Raw genomic sequence first — 18,648 nt, 5'->3', positions numbered from 1 at the left:
ATTGCTTCAACGGAGGTAGTTCTGATAAATTATGCACTATAATATGCTAGACGAGATGGAACCTAATATGTAATAGACCAGTTTTCTAGATAACTGCCAGGTGTTACAGCTGTATGTGTAACTGTCATGTATACAACCTGTACCACTCTTCTTCTTACACCTGTCCATTTTCTACTGGCTCTCTTGTTGACTATTTTGTCTTGCTGGTATGTTCTTGTCATTTGTGTAACTTTAAATAGTTGTAATGAAGATACAGACTTCTGTCTGATTCTTTCTAGGGTTTTTCTCTGTAACATTTTGTTTGAAGATTAATCTTCTTTATCAAGAACATAGTTCTATTATGGTATCATTCGACTGGTAAGATCCTTTTTCCGCTGCCTTTATCATTGATCTTTGATTTTTTTTGCTACTGTTTTGATTACTTTTTGATCTGCAATGGCTTTTAATCATTACGATTCTCGTATTTCTAAAATTCCTTTAAATCACATCTACAATATTATTCATTTTAAACTCACTGAAGACAATTTTATCACCTGGAAGAGTGTTTTATTTCCCTTGTTAAAGAAATACAAAGTTTCAGGATTTCTTGATGGTTCAATTTCTTGTCCTCGAAAATATACTCAAGAATGGATTGATGATGATGATAGAGAACTCATAAATCCATCCTACAATAACTGGATTGAAGATGATAATACTTTAATTCTTTGGATTCAATCAACTATCTCCGATTCGGTTCTTCCTTATGTTGTTGGTTCTCATACTGCTAAAGAACTTTGGGATAACATTCAGTTGAGGTTTGCAAGAAGCTCCACCACACACTCAATTCAACTTCGTACAAGATTGCAGTCTTTAAAACTTGCATCTGGTATTATGATTAGTTATCTTGGTGAAATTAAGAAGATTGCAGATCAATTAGCTGCTTCTGGATCTCCTGTTTCAGATGATGAACTCGTTGTTACCATCTTAAATGGGATTGGTTCCGAATATCAAGCATTCAGTACTTCAGTTCGTATTTGATATCCACCAGTTGATTTCAGAGAGCTTCACAATCTTCTCCTCTCTGAAGAAATTGCAGTACAAAATCGCTCATCAGCTCTTCTATCTGAATCCAACAATCGAGATTTTGCTGCTTTTCAAGCATCACAAAGAAATCAATATGCCTCTATATCTCGTGGTCGTGGAAGAGGTAATCACTATTATCCACCTCCTAGGAGTCAATTTCAGTTTCATCCTCGATCTCCTTCTCCTAGTTATTTCAATTTTACTTCAAAACCACCACCACCACCTGCTACATCACAACCATCTACTTCATCAGCACCACCACCAGATGGTGTTCCATGTTAAATTTGCATCAAACCTGGACATGATGCTCTCTCCTGTCGTCATCGTATGAATTTTGCCTATCAAAACACAAAGACACCACAACACCTAAGTGTTATGTTGGCTTCTGCAAATATTTTGGGGGAAAATCCTTGGTATGCGGACACTGGTGCTAATCAACACATTACTGCTGATGAATCTGAATTACATACTTCCAATCCATTTGCTGGTTCTGATGAAATTCACACTGCTAGTGGTTCAGGTATGAAAATTCATCATATTGGTTCTTCTATTAAGTATACTCCTGCTCAACTATTTGCTTTGAATAATATTCTTCATGTACCACAAGCTTCAGCAAATTTGTTGTCAGTTCACAAGTTTACATCAGATAATCAATGCTCAATCACTTTTGATCCTCTTGGTTTTACTGTGAAGGATCTCTTCTCTGGGAAGATTACTTTACAAGGCCCTCACAACAATGGTTTATATCCCATCAACTTCACTGCCAAAACTAATTCTCAAGCTTCACCAGCTACAGGACATCATGCTTACTCTAGCTCTTCATCACCTTCAGCAGCAATTTGGCATAGAAGACTTGGCCATCCATCTTTTACTATTATGCAACATGTTAGTAGAGCTCTTTCATTATCCAACATAGTCAAAACTCCAGTTTTTTGTCATGAATGCCAACTTGGTAGAAGTCATAGACTGTCATTTTCTGGTTCTTCTCATTGTAGCACTAAGCCATTACACTTACTCCATATTGATATTTGGGGTCCAAGTCTTGTAATTTCCAATAATGGCTATAAATACTATGTTAACATCATTTATGATTTTTCCAAGTATTGCTGGATATTTCCATTATATGACAAATCATATTCCAAGACAGTTTTGTTTCATTTCAAATCTCAAGTTGAAACTATGTTTAGTCATCCAATTTGTATTGTCAGAACAGATGGAGGTGGTGAATTTCTTCACAATGAACTACAATATTTCTTATCTTTGTGTGGCATCCTACATGAATTTACCTGTCCCCACACTCCCCAACAAAATGGTGCTGCAGAGGTGAAACACAAACATTTAGTTGAAGTTGGTGGGACTTATCTTATTCAATCAGGACTTTCAGATACTTTTTGGGTAGAGGCTTTTCAAACTGCTAACTATACTATTAACAGATTACCAACTAAATCCATAGCATATAAGTCCCCTTATGAGGTCTTGTTCAACAGGTCACCTGATTATCACTTCTTGAAGTCTTTTGGTTGTCTATGTTACCCATGGCTTATACCCTACAGAGCTCACAAATTAGAACCAAGAAGCTTACAATGCATATTTCTTGGATATAGTCTCAGCCATAAAGGGTACAGGTGCCTTCATCCTTCTTCTGGCAGAGTGTACATTTCCATAAATGTAGTGTTTGATGAATCTACTTATCCTTTGAGAATTGCTCCCCTAGTTTCTACAGTTATCCCAGCTCCTACTTGTACTTCAGATATTTCAGCTACTTCTTCTTTGCCAAGTGATTCTACAACTGCAACTACATCACCATGTCCATTGGAAAGTTCAGATACTTCACCTGCTTCTTTTATCTCATTTGCTTCAGATATTTTAGCTACTTCTTTGCATACTGCTTCTACAACTGCAGTTATATCTCAATGTCCACTGGAAAGTTTAGATGCTTCACCTGTTTCACCTACTTCTCCTGTGTCAACTTCTTCTTCAACTGCTGCTGCTGAGGTACCTTCTCCTCCTACTATTGTCATGAATGAACACAACATGGTCACTAGGGGTAAAATGGGTATTAGAAAACCAAAGGTTTATTGTTCAAAATATGTTGTATCTGCTTCTATTGTTTCTTATACGCCTTCTCCCATACCCACTTGTGTCGCTCAAGCTAAAAAGCATCCTAAATGGGGTCCTGCTCTTGTCACTGAATATACTACACTACAAACAACAGGTACATGGTCCTTAGTTGACCCTGATCCATCTCAGAATTTGGTAGGTTGTAAATGGGTACTTAAAATCAAGCATAACCCTGATGGTAGCATAGAAAGACACAAAGCAAGACTTGTTGCCAAAGGTTTTCATCAACAAGCTGGTCCTGATTATGATGAGACCTTCAGCCCTGTGGCCAAGCCAACTACAATCTAACTTCTTCTTTCTTTGGCTATACAATTTGGATGGAAAATCAGTCAACTTGATGTGAGTAATGCATTCCTTCATGGTTATTTACAAGAGGAGGTTTACATGACTCAACCACCAGGATTTGTTGATCCTAAGCATCCCAATAAGGTCTGTAAACTTCACAAATCTCTTTATGGTTTGAAGAAGGCTCCCAGGGCCTGGTATGAAAAGTTAATGAATGTTCTTCTCTCCTACAAGTTTGTTGCATCTATCGCTTCTCTTTTTGTTCGGAAAATTGGGTCTAGAATTACCATGATTCTTTTTTATGTGGATGATATTCTCATCACGGGTAATTCCTCTTCATATTGCTCTGAACTTATTTCTCTACTTCAAACTCACTTTCCTCTCAAAGACTTGGGGGGATTTACACTATTTTTTTGGCTTGGAAGTCAAGAGAGATGCATCCAGTATATTTATTTCTCAGACCAAATATGCTTTGGACTTGCTCAACAAACATGATATGTTATGTGCTAAGCCATGTTCTTCCCCAGTTTGTGTTGGTACCAAACTTTCTGCTACTGATGGAGTCCCACTTTCTGATCCAACTCCTTATAGATCTTTAGTTGGAGCATTACAGTATTTCACATGGACTAGGCCTGAAATCTGTTATGTTGTTAATCAAGTGTGCCATTTCATGCAGTCTCCTACATCTGATCACTTGACAGCTGCTAAGAGAATTTTGAGATACATTAAGTCTACTGTGGATTATGGAATTCTATTCAACAAAGGCTTGCTAGTTGTTCATGGCTTTAGTGATGTAGACTGGGCAGGTTCACCTGATACAAGAAGAAGTACAGGAGGCTATTGTATCTTTTTTGGTACTAATCCTATTTCTTGGTCCAGCAAGAGACAAGCTACTGTGGCTAGATCAAGCACTGAGGCTGAATATAGATCTTTAGCTAATTCTGCTTCTGAGGTTGCTTGGGTTTGTCATCTACTCAAGGATCTTCACATTTTTCTGCAACTTACTCCCACCTTACAATGTGATAATCTTAGAGCTATTTCTCTGTCCTCCAATCTTGTGTTTCACAGTAGGATGAAACATTTAGCTGTTGATTTCCACTTTGTCAGAGAACTTGTGCACTCTAAGCACTTGCAGGTTCACTACATCTCCACTCTGGATCAAGTTGCAGACATCTTCACTAAGGGCTTATCCAGTCCTAGATTTCAGTTTCTCAGAGACAAGTTGCAAGTTCATCCTTCTGGTAACTTCAACTTGAGGGGGGCTAATAGACCAGCTTTCTAGCTAACTGTCAGGTGTTACAGCTGTATGTGTAACTGTGATGTATACAGCCTGTACCACTCTTCTTCTTACACCTGTCCATTTTCCACTGTCTCTCTTGTTGACTATTTTGTCTTGCTGGTCTGTTCTTGTCATTTGTGTAACTTTAAATATCAGTCATTCTCTCTTCTTTAAGTTGTAGTGAAGATACAAACTTTTGTCTGATTTTTTCTAAGGTTTTCTCTGTAACATTTTGTTTGAAGATTAATCTTCTTTATCAAGAACATAGTTCTACTAATATGAGTGGATTACTCTAACTTCGGTACTTATGCTTGTTACAGGCACCCAGAGCTTTGCATTTTTGGTTTTCAATCTCTAAGTTCAGATCGTTATGTTTCTGCGAGAGCATGTATAGTCCACACAATCATGAAAGAGTATATTACATTTCCTATCTTGTTGTCTAACAAGACCTTTTCTGAGGTGAGGTACGAATCCTTATCATGAATTGTGTATTGTCCTCTTGTTTTGATTTTCTGTCTTCGCACATCTAATTGTTAACCTGATGGATAAAGAAAAGGAAAAAAGTATATACTTGAAGTGAACTTGGTCATCTAAATTGCATGAATCAAGATCCTATAAGTACTTAACTGATGGTTGTTAAACATGGACTTATGAAGAAGTTTGGTTGTTTCCATCTACATTTATAAAGAAAATAAGAAGTTTGGATGTTTTCTGCCCTTAAATGCATGTGGTTCCTTTGAATTTTCTTGTTTAATTGCTCGAAAGTCGTGTTACTGGGTGTTATTTTAACGTTCTGACGTGTATTTATAAACTGTATCATGTTGGATTTTAGGAAGTGGAAAGGCCATGCTATCTTATCTTTAAAGACTTTAAGAATCCGTTGCAATATATCGGGAGAATGACAGAGGTTGAAACATTTAGCAAAGGTACTTTTCCTACCTCAGTGAATATAGAATTTGCATAATCCATAGCTTCCTTCTTGTCCTCCATGTGCTTGTTCGATGTTTCAGTCTGGGGCATCTGTAATTAATAAATTCTTGATTGGTTATAATGTAGCCATTGGGGAGCTCAATTTGGTACATCATGAATTACTGGACCAGAACTTGGGAAGCCTGAAAACTAAGAAAGCTGATGTCGCGATGGAATTATATGATTCTTCTCTTCGGAATTTACTTTTATACTTTCCTGGTAATATTTGTCTTGCAGTTATCTTTTTTGATTGGAAATATCATCACATCTGGCACTTTTCACTCAAATCAAGTTTATGTTAGTTTGCATATGTGTGTAGTTCTTAGTAAGGGTGACTTCTAGGTGTCATTAAGGTTCTGATTCCAATGTGAAAACTTAGAAGGAAGGACACTACACCTACGAACTGCAGTCCCTCCATATTTGTAATTATGCGCTCCATTATGGAGTTTAACTACTTCTTCATTACCCCATCTAGATACGTCCATGCTTTATATTAGAGAACGACGTTTTTGTTTCTTGTGTCATGCTTATATTTAAAACTATCTTTTTCTTTACTTCTTCATTACCCCATCTAGATATGTTCATGCTTTATATTAGAGAACGGCGTTTTTGTTGCTAGTGTCATGCTTATATAAAACCATCTTTTTCTTTATTTTAGGTTGTATATCTGTAGATGAGGATGAGAACCGACTATTCGTCTCGGACAACAATCACCATCGGATCATCATAATTGCTGGCAATGGAAATTTTTTAGAATGTGTATGTATCATTGTATATAATTGTTTCATCCATTTGGTTTGAATTGAGTTCATGTATTTAAGCTTTTAGGATTGGTTTTATCCTTGTAAATCTTCATTTAGCTGCCTTTTGAATTACAAGAGGATAATAATTGAGGACTATCTTAGTCTCACAAAAGCTATTCAAGGAAAGGAAAATGATGTTCCATGGGAGTTAAGATGCACCGTTGAAGATATTACTTTCATTTTAGTTTATTTTGATAGTTGGTTTTGCTTGCACACAAACAAGCTTGCTAATAAGTGTGTTGTTAGTTTAGCTAAATATGCTAGTAAAGAGAGCATTTGTAATAGTTGGGAAGGAGATCCTCCTATTTTCGTGTTGAACTCTATCGCACACGATTGTGCTAAGCTCAATATAATCTTTCTTGCATCAAAGAAAAAAAGATATTTACTTTCTTCTACTAAATCCTTTATGTTAAAGAACAAACAAATTTGTCTAATTTATTTATTTGTAGATTGGTTCTTCCCCGGGTTTTGAGGATGGTGATTTTGAATCAACCAAACTATAGCGCCCTGCATCTTTATTTTATGATGCTGTGGGGACTGTCTATATTTTGTGGATTCAGAGGTGAGTAACCGTCAGCGTGTTTCTCTTTTATCATCTAGCACCTTTCGAGGTTTGTATGGTTTGTCTATCGAGGGAATGTTGAACATGGCTGACAATTTGGCCACAAAAGTTTAACAAAGTTCTGTGTTCTTTGTTTTTCTTTTTTGATTTTTGTTAAAGGGAGAGCAAAAACGGATCTGAAAAGTGCAAAAATCGTAGTCAACTCACTATAAGGACCTAGTTAAGAAGGACCTAGTTAAGATAATTTTTCTAACTCGGACAACGAAACCCCTCCTAAATACGCCCAATGATCGCATATAACTCACACCTACGCGTTCTCCGGATATGTCGACCACCATCGCTACCAGTTCCTCCACCGACGCCAACCAACTAATAAAAAAGTTCTACAACACCGTCATCACTTCCTTTCTCTAGTTACCAAATATCTTATCAAGCCGATCAATCAACCTATTGGTTCTCTTAATAGCTTATACCACCAAAAGCTTTCACAAGTAAACCGATTGAAAGAATTGATAAGCCCAAACCTTCAAAAACCTTAATTTTAGGTTTCACGACTTTTCCTACATCAGAAGAAAGTAACGTATGAGTAAAAGATGGACCTGCTTTGGTGATGAAAAAAGCTGATAACGGAGGGGCAGGAAGATAAAATGCTTGATTTATTGTGTTTGTTTGTGCATGGTTTATTGATTCTAATGGGTATTCATCTATGCTTTTTCTGGTTTAACCATTCGATTCTGACCTTTTTGTTTACGAAGTAATAAACTAGATTAATTAGCTTTTGATTATCTACTAACAGAATTTTAATCTCGAACATCAGTATTACTTTTACGGGTTTCCTTTTTTTTTATTTGATTAAAGACTTCTATTTTTTCTTTGGTCACTTTGATCTGAGATTTAAGTTCGGTAGATTTTGATTCTTATTGTTTTCTTTATTGGTCGTGATTGGAGTTGATGGTGGTGGATATATTTAGACGGTGGGTGCGAGTTATATGCACCGGCGTAATTAGGAGATACATTATAGTCCGAGTTAGAAAAATTGTATTGAATAGGTGCAAATAGCGGGTTGGCTACGACCTTTGCGTTTCTCGGATCACTTTTTGCTTTCCCTCTAATAATTTTTTTTTTTAATCTACTTTCCTTCCGCTGTCGAGGCCTATGTATATTATCTCTTGAAGGTGTGGTTTCCTCTTACCTTGCCTTTTCTGCTGGTTTTCTTTGTGAAGAACCATGCGATTAGGAAAGCTAACATTCGGAGTAGAACTCTAGAAACACTTTATCCAAACCTCAATGCTGGCAAAAGAATCAGTAGCAGCATATGGAGCTGGATCCCGGAAAATCTCCTAAATACATTTTTTCCAAAGGGAAGAGAAGAGGCTTCGCAATCCGAGGAGTTTGATTGGGAGATGTTAAGATTCCCGTGTCATTTAATGAAAGAGCAAAACAATCTCTTCATAATTAATCCCAGGTAATTAAATTATACTCCGTATAGTTCTGCTTTAATCTTACACAATTATGTTTTTAATACTTTTTATCCTTTTAAAATATATTTAACACTAGATTACCGCTTGCGGCGGGGAGGCCATAAAGGAAAAACCAACTTTATATCGATCCCTTTAAACTCTTATTACCCTGTCCACATAATAAAAGTGGAATCGGTCCCGAGTTATAATCCCAAAGGAGTCACTATCCATCCACAAAAAAACCGTCAAAACAAAAATAACACAAAAATTCCAAAAAATAAAATTTTGATGAAACCTTATAGAATTTGACGAAATCAATTTTTGGTTTCATCATAAAATTTGATTAAACCAATTTTGAAATTTGTGATTTTTAATCAATTTTTTAAAATTTTGGGATTTTTGTATAATTTAGTTTAAGATGAAATTTTAATGAATCCCAACATTTAAGTAGGGTTTTTGTACCACAAATTTAGTCACCTTGAATTTTTATGACTAGTTTTGAAGTCGAATCGGAATATCTATAAGTTTATACACACTTCGGTATTCTGTTTCGCTCTGTACTGCAGCTAGTGCTCATAAAGTGTGCACAGGCACGCATCCTACCTGTTTTGAGGCGCAAGTGCGTGTCATAAGTTGGCGGCTAAGCATAAATTCGTATTGCCTAGATTTGATGTTCGATATGACACCACATTAAGCTGTTAATCTTTGAATTTAGGTTTCAGTTCCACCCCCCAACAAACACCAAATTTGTTACTGAGCAGTATATATTTTACGTGAGTCATCTCCTCCCACCTGTCGCCTACCCAAGCGCATGGTTAGCAAGTGTAAAATTTCAGCAACTCCACTGATGACCAACTCAAAGAGTATATAGTTTATTTGTAAAGAGAATAATAGGTTCAGAAATGGAAATGGATTATCAGTGAAACGTCGGTCTTGATCATCTCGAACATCAGTAACTCCACTGATGACCATTTACAAAACGAAAAAAATTGAATCCGTTCTCTTAAAATTAGAGACAATTCGAAGGAATGGGTTGTTGTTTATTCATTAGCACTGAAATTTAAATGGAGCTGCCGCTGGGTTGTTGTTTGTTTTGTGTTATGATGATTTTTATGAATGGTATTCAGTTTTGATTTTGATTGAAATGCTTTTGAGTTTTGAGTCATTATCCGTTTATACGGATCCTCTGTTCCGATCTTAATTTGGTGGGTTTCAGTTTGCTTTCATTTTGTGGATTACGGAGAAAAGGGGAATCTGACCCGGTGATTCGGGATGCGAGTCACGTGACTCTGTTAACTCACTGTGTCGACCGAATTGACCCGAAATCTCTGAAAACTATACTCTGTTTTCTTTTTTCAGAGATGAATTTCTTCTCAGCAGCTCGGTAGCTCGGAAATGATGTGATTCAATGGAATTGATAGAATTAAGAAGAATAAGAGTTTTTTTTAATCGTTGTATATGTGGGAGTTGAAATAGTTTGCACGAAGTTTGATTGAATTTGAAGAGAATCTGATGGAATGCTCTGGTTATTTTTAATGAAAATGATACTTCAGTTGGTCGATCCCATTCGATCTAAAGACTACTTTGAAGAATTTTGAACATTGAATTTGTTTTTTTAATGTTGTTTGATCGAAATTGATGATCAATTTGTTTGATTATGTTGATTATCATCCGAATTTGATGAAATTAGGAAAAAAGCAAAGCCAATTTTGATTTTTTTTGCACAAACTTTGTGACTGACAAAGACTACATCTTCTCATCACATAGAAGGCCTCCTTAACAGTCGGCCAATAAGCGTAGTCTTACCTAGTTTAACATAAAGGAATACATGTGTTTTGAGTTTTATGCCGGTCTGAGTGACCCTACTAGGATAGATAGTATGAGTGAAGAAGGGAATCTTCGGTTCCATAGATCCCTGTCTATCGTGTTTGTTCATCTTTTGTATTCTTTCTAAGCCTCATCTCTCATATGTTTCTATCTTCAGTATTCAAACTTTGTGGATTATGGATGCATCATCTGGGGAGATTAAAGATGTTATTACAGGTTCATATTCTATTCTGTGCTTCCGAATATTCAAAACAATTAAGAAAGGGTTTCAGATACCGACTTATTAAAGTTTCTGCAGGATACCCAAATATTATGGAGATATGTGGGAAGTTGATATCTGAGAAAAGATCATTGTTGAATCAGATAACTGAGAATTGGTTGCCGCAGAGAGTTGATTCTGGTTGTTTAAGGGAAGGATACCCATATGATAGTCTCATGTCATCAGTAGCCAATTATAATAACAAAATATTGTTTTGTGATATAGGTAATTCAGTTTTCAGCAGATGGATTATATGGATGTTGATGGGTATCCATTTAAATGACGCAATTTTTCATTTGTGAAGTTGGTCAGGCAATTTTAGAACTTGATATGGACTCTGGGGATGTGTCAGAGCTGCGACTTTCAAACTTTGAAATCCTTGGTCTGCCATATTGGTATTGTTACCCTCCGGAGAGAGTTTTTGTTAGGTGAGTTGATTTTATGCAATTGTCAATGGTTGAACCAATAAACTAGTTTGCTATCAAGGACCGTTGGACTGATATACATCATTGATCAACTTTTGTTAAGAGTGTTGTCTACTGGTTAAATGTATGACTACGGAATTTGTTTATTCTCGTGTTTCAGTGGTATTGCAAGTCAGAGACCAGGCATTGATCATCGTCAAAGTTTTAGTGTTCTATCAGGTATATTTCTGTTGCAATTGTTTAGTTTAATTTGCGGATCCTTTTCATGAAGAAGTCATAGTCTGCTAGGTTTTTACAAACTATCACTTTCAGTTCAGTTGTCATTCAAACATCAGAATGTTTGAAATAAGCTTACTATATAAGATATCTAGTTAACTTATTTTATCAACTTCCAGCTGTTGAATTTCAGTATGTCACCAAGTATTTTGATTTCCGAAGTAATGTGCATATAGTATCATATTTCACTTTTTGTTTTGTAGTTTTGTAAACAAGCATTCTTGACAACCTAATATTGGTTCATAAGGGATGTTACTAAAGATTCTTTGTCTAATTTCTTATAAATTGATTGTGTATCTTTGTTGTTTCTATTTCCTAAATATGGCGGATTCTTATCTAGTTTCTCATGCTGCCAACAGGAAGATGTGACATAGAAGTGAATGTGCAAATCCCCAAGGATACAAAACTTGCAGCACCGCTTCAAGAAGGATGTATCTGGTGCCAGGCTAGAGGTTCTGCGGCCCAAGTCTCTGGGTCGGAGGAGGTTGCTACTTCTGCAAAAAAAGGTGTGTGAAATTCTCATGTGTGACTTTAATCTACGTTTGATGGGGTAGAATTTAAATTTCATTTCATATACCAGAAGGTACGAGAAAAAGGTCCACCCAATCAACAACAAAAGACAGTTTAGAAGTCATGATTTTCATTTTCAACCAACTTTTATGAAGTTCGGAATATTAAAAGCTGTACACATCTTCCATGAGTTGTACAGGTTAACTAAGAAGTGGGAACCCATGACTTCTTATTGTCAACTGCTAATTATTTATAACTGTATTAAAATAAGTTATATTCTGGTGTTATGGAACTCACGTATTGAATAGTTGAAAGAAGGCCTTAGTTTTGATTGTTTGCAGGTTGGTATTGCTCAACAGTGTTTTGAGGAATTGGATAACCTTGCATTTTCGAGGGAAGAATTGAGTGAAGAGGAAGACAAAAATCTTAGTAGTTTTCACCAAGACAGCAGAGTAGTCATCAACTGTGTAGTTAATATTTCTCCTGGGACAAGTGAGGTATGATCCTTCCTCTCTCTCTCTCTCTCTATCTCTCTCTCTCTAGAATAAAGTGTCTTATGTCAGTTGCATAAGCTTTGGCGGTTCGTGCATTTATATTACATAATTTGACTGTGTCGATCGCATTCAGAATTACATTATTTGCAATTCTTCTGCAGGTTGTCATTAACGCCGTTCTATACTTGAAGCTAAACCGGAACTCGAATTATTCTGGGAAACATCAGGAAGAAAAAGCTAAAAGAATCCTAGAAAAATTAAACCCACATCATAGAGTTTCAGAGCAGCAAAGAGATGCATGTGTTCAGTTGATGTTAGAATTAAAGAGAGACCTGGGAGAACTAGTCTTTATGAGACCTCTGCATCTTAGGACAGGGTTGGCAGGTCAAGACTGTCCGAAAGGTGATACAGCAAACGAAATTGTCCTGACAGACTCCAAGACTGAAGTTAACATATCTCTCAGGTAATAAATGATATGATGTAGTATTCTATGTTTGTTTGTAGTTTTAGCAGATTAAGGGTTTCACAACATTTTGCAAGGCGGAGCTCTGAAGGAAGCAAAAAGTGTGACTAACAATTATTACCCGGTTGCTTATATTATTCAAATTTTTGGGCTGTATTCATTCATCGAATTTCAGTGTACATTTTGTTATCAGACATTAGTCTAAAAGTTTTAAGAAATCCTTTATTTGTGCCTATTTATAGAAGCAATAGGTTTAGGGTAGAAATTCGCTGCCAAGTCTATCAAGGGTCGACTTCAGTGTCGTTTTTAATACCAGTTTATCTGCAGTGAATCCTAGATAAGGATTATCTGTTGCGGAATAACCTGCAGCAAACTTGTCGTCGGAATTCTAAAAACGGCTGCCTTTGCTGGTGAGTTTCACATTTCCAAGGGGGAAATCATTTTCTTCAGCAAATCATTTTTATGAGAAGATACCGTATATATTTCTTTTGATCCACAAGATAAAATTATAAAAATGGGGTGAGAACTAATTATCAATTTACAGATAGATGACCATTCGGAAAATTTTCCAGTTCGTTCTCTGGTGACTTATCTGGCGCTAGATTTTCAAACATTTTTGTTCCCTCCGCAATTATCTGAGTCAGTAACCTCTTTATCTTCAATAATGCTATGCTGTTTTTAGGTTAACTTGTCTGTTCATTCTTGAAACACTAAATTAAGAACATTTCATTCTAATCAAGTCAACCCGACCATTAAATATAATGTTTCTCTAAAATTCTCAGCCCAACAAGGTTTCTGTAGCAAATCAACGGTCTTCTGCATCGTGTGTCACTTTGATTCATCAAAACATTTTAATGGTTTTAGGATCTACCATGGAATCCCACAAAGAAATTGGACTCAGTTATGCTTATTCTTAGAATTAATTTCCAAAAAATCTATAAACTTTATTGTCCCCTAATTTTCTCCGGGATTTTCAAAACAAACACACAAAGAACAGAACACCCAAACCATGTTTCTCTCTCATCCCCAATTTTTCTCCTCCTGATCCCAGAGAGATCTCTTGGAACCTTTGGGTTCTCGGGGAGAAATCTCTCTCTGCATTGGAATTGCCGGAAAATTCATTCTGTGAGTAGTATTATGTTGTGGATAAGCATTCGGTAGTATTGGTCTCTAATCTTTTTGTTTGGGTTTCAAAGTATAATTGTATTTTTATATTTTCATGGTCTTCACAAATAGGTGAAGTTTCAGAACCTTTTCTCTACAATACATCTGGGTTTGTGAATTGGGCGCTTTTTTTTGCCTCTTGGTATTGCGATCGGTGATTAGTTGAACAGTTTTCATAAGTAATTAATTTGCTCCGACACCATGAGTTGTTTCCCGTGTTTTGGGTCAAATGAGAAGAGAGCGGCAAAAAGAAAAACGAGCCCACAATGCTCGCCGCAATTTGACGATAAAGAAGTAAGGCATCATGCAACATCGGTACCGCTACCACAGGCTCCAGGTTAGTATCATTATATATATTGGAATTCTCGCAAGACACAGAATGAGTATATTACCCTAAAATATGCCCATTAATGATAAATTATTTCGGTATTATTGTGATGACAACTATAAATTTTGCTTCTCGATCACATATTAATTGTTGAAGTTTTTTTAATGATTCAGTCTATGTTTCAGAGGAAAATATTAGAACACCAAAGACCCAAGACGAAACAAAGCAACAAAGCGAAGCCACCAGCAAAGAGGGAAATGGAAATATTGCTGCACAAACATTTACGTTTCGTGAGTTAGCCACAGCAACTAAGAACTTCAGACAGGAATGTCTACTGGGAGAAGGTGGATTTGGAAGAGTCTACAAGGGGCGTCTTGAAAATGGTGGCCAGGTAAAAAGGACTTGGCTTTTTTCTATTCAACATACCGAACACTTTGTTCTCCGGAAGTCTTAGAACAATTTTTTTATGCTTATATATAATAATCAGCTTGCGGCTATTAAGCAACTCGACCGGAATGGATTGCAAGGAAATAAAGAGTTTCTCGTTGAAGTGTTGATGTTGAGTCTCCTTCACCATCCAAATCTGGTAAATCTTATAGGCTATTGTGCTGATGGAGATCAGAGGCTTTTGGTTTATGAGTATATGCCACGCGGATCCTTAGAAGATCATCTATTAGGTACTACACTTTTTTTTTTGTCTCTTTTGTATTATAAACTTACTGTAATTCATCCAACTACATTTCATTCATCCAACTACATTTCACTAGCGATTGACTCCCTTGTTTAACTGAGTCAAATGTTGCATAACATCTACATTGGCAGATATCGGATCAGATCAAAAGCCACTAGGGTGGTTTACAAGAATGAAAATAGCTACAGGTGCAGCTAAAGGTCTGGAGTATTTGCACGATAAGGCAAATCCCCCAGTTATCTACCGTGATCTGAAATCATCCAACATCTTGCTGGATGAAGAGTTCAATCCAAAACTCTCCGATTTTGGGCTTGCGAAGCTTGGTCCTGTTGGGGAGAAGCAACATGTTTCTTCTAGAGTGATGGGTACGTATGGATATTGTGCTCCAGAGTATGTAAGAACAGGCCAGTTGACTGTGAAGTCGGATGTATACAGTTTCGGAGTTGTTTTACTCGAACTAATCACTGGGCGAAGAGCAATTGACACCACCAAACCAACCCAAGAGCAAAATTTGGTTTCTTGGGTATTTATTCTTATCTTTCCTTCCCTCTTTTTTTTCCTATACACATCACTTTTCATACGAAGGACATGAAGATGTGCTACACATAGAAAATCACGAGCTAGTCACTCAAAATCAAAGCACAGTATTTTGTTTGATTGGTCAATTAACTTTTATCTGATGACTCTGTGTGCTTGTTTCACTCATCCAGGCGCACCCCATGTTTAAGGAGCCAAAGAGGTATCCAGAATTAGCAGATCCCCTACTTGAAGGTGATTTCCCAGTAAGAGGTTTAAATCAAGCGGTTGCTGTTGCAGCCATGTGCCTTCAAGAGGAAGCTCAAGTTCGTCCGTTGATTAGTGATGTTGTTACTGCACTCAGTTTCCTGTCAGTGGGTCCAATTGAAGAAGGATCTTCCACACCTGATCCTCTTCCGCATCCAGAAGAAGAAGAAGATGATGATAAAGAAAGGAAGGACGAAGAAAGTTCAGAGGAACGTCAACGAGCCGTTGCTGAAGCCATAGAATGGGGTGCTAATACAAGAGAAGAAAGCAAAAGATCTCATGGCTAATGTCGCAGTTATTTTCTTTGTTTGTAAAATCTTTACATCCTTTTGTTCGATGATTGCAACAACTACTTTTGAGCTCGGTTTTCTTTCTTTTCTTGGTAAATGGATACCTTATACATATGACACCATTTCCTCTGTAAGAGTGATATTTTGGTCGGATTAGGGTATTGTCTCTCTCTCTCTGTCTTTCTAGTATTTATTGGGGGGGAAGGACTTGAAATGAGATTTGACTTCTCTACCCATCTTTCTTCTATGTTTTGAATTGCAGTTTCCTATATCCTATAAAAATTTATGTTCTAGTAACTTTCTGCTGTTTTCCTTATTAGCATTCAATGTTTAGCAGGCAAATCCACCGCCAAAAGTTGGCGTTTAATTTTTTGAAAAAGAAAGAAGACAACAAGGAAAAGAAGCAGAAATCACCGCAACATTCTGGCCAAAGGAGGCAGTAAGGCCTAGCCAAAGCCAAAAAGAAAAAAATCAAAAGAAAATAACTGTGACTCAAAATGTAGTTAAACTGATCGCCAATTATTTCAGCCATCATAAATGTAGTTAGGCCAATCACAATGGTAAGCGATTTTGTTTTACTATGACTTAATTGTAGCGAAATCCAATTACTATGGTCTTTCGTATTGCTTTAATGTGGCAAAATCCATCATCTGTTGGGATCAATTCAAACCGGTTGGTTATTTAGGATATTTGAGATTCAAATATTTTAGGGTTTAGGTAATTTTAAATTTTGAATATTTTTAAATTTAGTCTAATATTTATCCTAGTGTTTAGGAAGTTTAATTCCGTTTTTATTTGTTTAACTAACCCTAATATTTAGGATCAAATTGTTTCTACGGTTGTTTAAGTGTTTTAGGGTTTTATTAAGCCTATAAAAGGCCGGTCCTACTAGTGAAAATATATGGAGAATGTTTTAGTCTTTTTGGTTTAACAAGCTTCTTTTCATCTTTATTTTTGATTGCTAAATTTTCTACATTTGGCATCGAGAGCCAGACGATCCTGTGGAGATGGTAACTAATGGTACGCTTCCACAACCACACATTCATGTTTTCAAAGGTGATAACTTCAAATTCTGGTCCATTAAGTTGAGAACAATTTTTATTTCTCATGATTTATGGGAATTAGTAGAAAACGGTTATGATGAAGTAAATCCAGATGAAAGGCTCACTGCAGCACAACGGAATGAGTACAGAGAAAAAGTGAAGAAAGATGCAAAAGCTTTGTCATTCATACAAGAAGGTTTGGATGATTCAATTTTTCCAAATATTTCTAACTGCTAAAAAACAAAAGAAGCATGGACTGTGTTGCAAGTAAAATATGAAGGTACTAATAAGGTGATTACCATGAAACTGCAAAATCTTCGTCGTGAGTTTGAAACCTTTTCCATGGGAAACAATAAGTCAGTGCAGAAACTTTTCGACAAAGTCACCAAAAATGTGAATGCCATCAGGTCATATGGTGAAGAACTCTCTGATCAAAAAAATTGTGGAAAAGGTATTACGTTCTCTTCCTTCTAAATTTGAACATGTAGTAGCTGCTATTGAAGAATCCAAAGATTTGTCAACTTATTCTTTGAATGAACTAATTGGGTCTCTTCAAGCACATGAGCAAAGGTTGAACAGGTTACTGAAATTGGAATCATATGAAGAGAAAGCTCTTATGGCTAAAGAAAACGGTAAAAATTCTTCTGCTCAATCATGTTCAATATGCAAAAGGACAAACCATACTACTGATGTTTATTACTTCAAAGACAAAAAGCCACTACAATGCTACCACTGTAAAAAGTTTGGGCATATTAAAAATACTGTCGTGAAAAACCAAAAGAGGAGCATGCAAATTTCTGTGTAGGAGCATCTGATGATGAAGAAGAGTTGAAATTATTTTAATGATGATTATTTGATGATGTTGATGAAGATGATTATATGATGTTGATGATGATGATGAACAGTGATGATGATATGATGATGAAGGAGATGTTTAAATTATGGGAGGATGTTAAAATTAATTCAAACCGGTCAATCGGTTATTTAGGATATTTGAGATTCAAATATTTTAGGATTTAGGTAATTTTAAAATTTGAATATTTTTGAATTTAGTCCAATATTTATCCTAGTCTTTAGGAAGTCTAATTTCGTTTTTATTTGTTTTACTAATCCTAATATTTAGGATTAAATTGTTACCGCGGTTGTTTAAGTGTTTTAGGGTTTTATTAAGCCTATAAAAGGGCGGTCCTACTAGTGAAAATATATGGAGAATGTTTTAGTCTTTTTGGTTTAACAAGTTTCTTTTCATATTTATTTCTAATTGCTAAATTTTCTCCATCATCTACATTTAAAAGTTGATCAGATCTGATACTGGCTTTGGTTAAGCGAAATCACACGGAAACTCGGTTCCTGTTGAAAAAACTACTTTAAGGAAACTCAGTTTCCGTACAATATCTAACGGATACTCGATATTTGTTTCTGGTTTTCTTCTTTTACACTAATACTTCTCTTTTTCACTCTTTTTATTTACTAAAACTCTTTTTTATTTCTTCCTATTATATATACTAGGATATGACTTTACCTGTTTTTTTTTTCTTTTTTTTGAAGCAAATA

General features: G+C 36.1%; 1 protein-coding gene and 1 pseudogene across 2 annotated transcripts; both read left to right on the top strand.

Annotated features, from left to right (window-relative positions):
* The first annotated feature begins 3,567 nt into the window (after positions 1-3,567).
* On the top strand, positions 3,568-13,568 carry LOC113316055 (annotated as a pseudogene).
* Positions 13,569-13,777: 209 nt separating this feature from the next.
* On the top strand, positions 13,778-16,348 carry LOC113317897 (probable serine/threonine-protein kinase PBL26). 2 transcript variants are annotated; one of them, XM_026566017.1, is made up of 6 exons: positions 13,778-13,920; positions 14,032-14,296; positions 14,461-14,678; positions 14,775-14,964; positions 15,110-15,501; positions 15,689-16,348. In XM_026566017.1, exons 2-6 carry the CDS (start codon positions 14,161-14,163, stop codon positions 16,046-16,048), a joined length of 1,296 nt encoding a protein of 431 aa, XP_026421802.1. In that variant the 5' UTR covers positions 13,778-13,920; positions 14,032-14,160; the 3' UTR covers positions 16,049-16,348. The 2 variants fall into 2 exon arrangements, with proteins under 2 accessions (XP_026421802.1, XP_026421803.1); XM_026566018.1 differs by having other exon boundaries at positions 13,853-14,296; positions 14,473-14,678.
* Positions 16,349-18,648: the final 2,300 nt, after the last annotated feature.

The sequence above is a fragment of the Papaver somniferum genome, chromosome 10, assembly GCF_003573695.1.
Source record: "Papaver somniferum cultivar HN1 chromosome 10, ASM357369v1, whole genome shotgun sequence".
NCBI lineage: Eukaryota > Viridiplantae > Streptophyta > Magnoliopsida > Ranunculales > Papaveraceae > Papaver > Papaver somniferum.
This window is presented reverse-complemented; position numbering and strand designations above follow the sequence as displayed.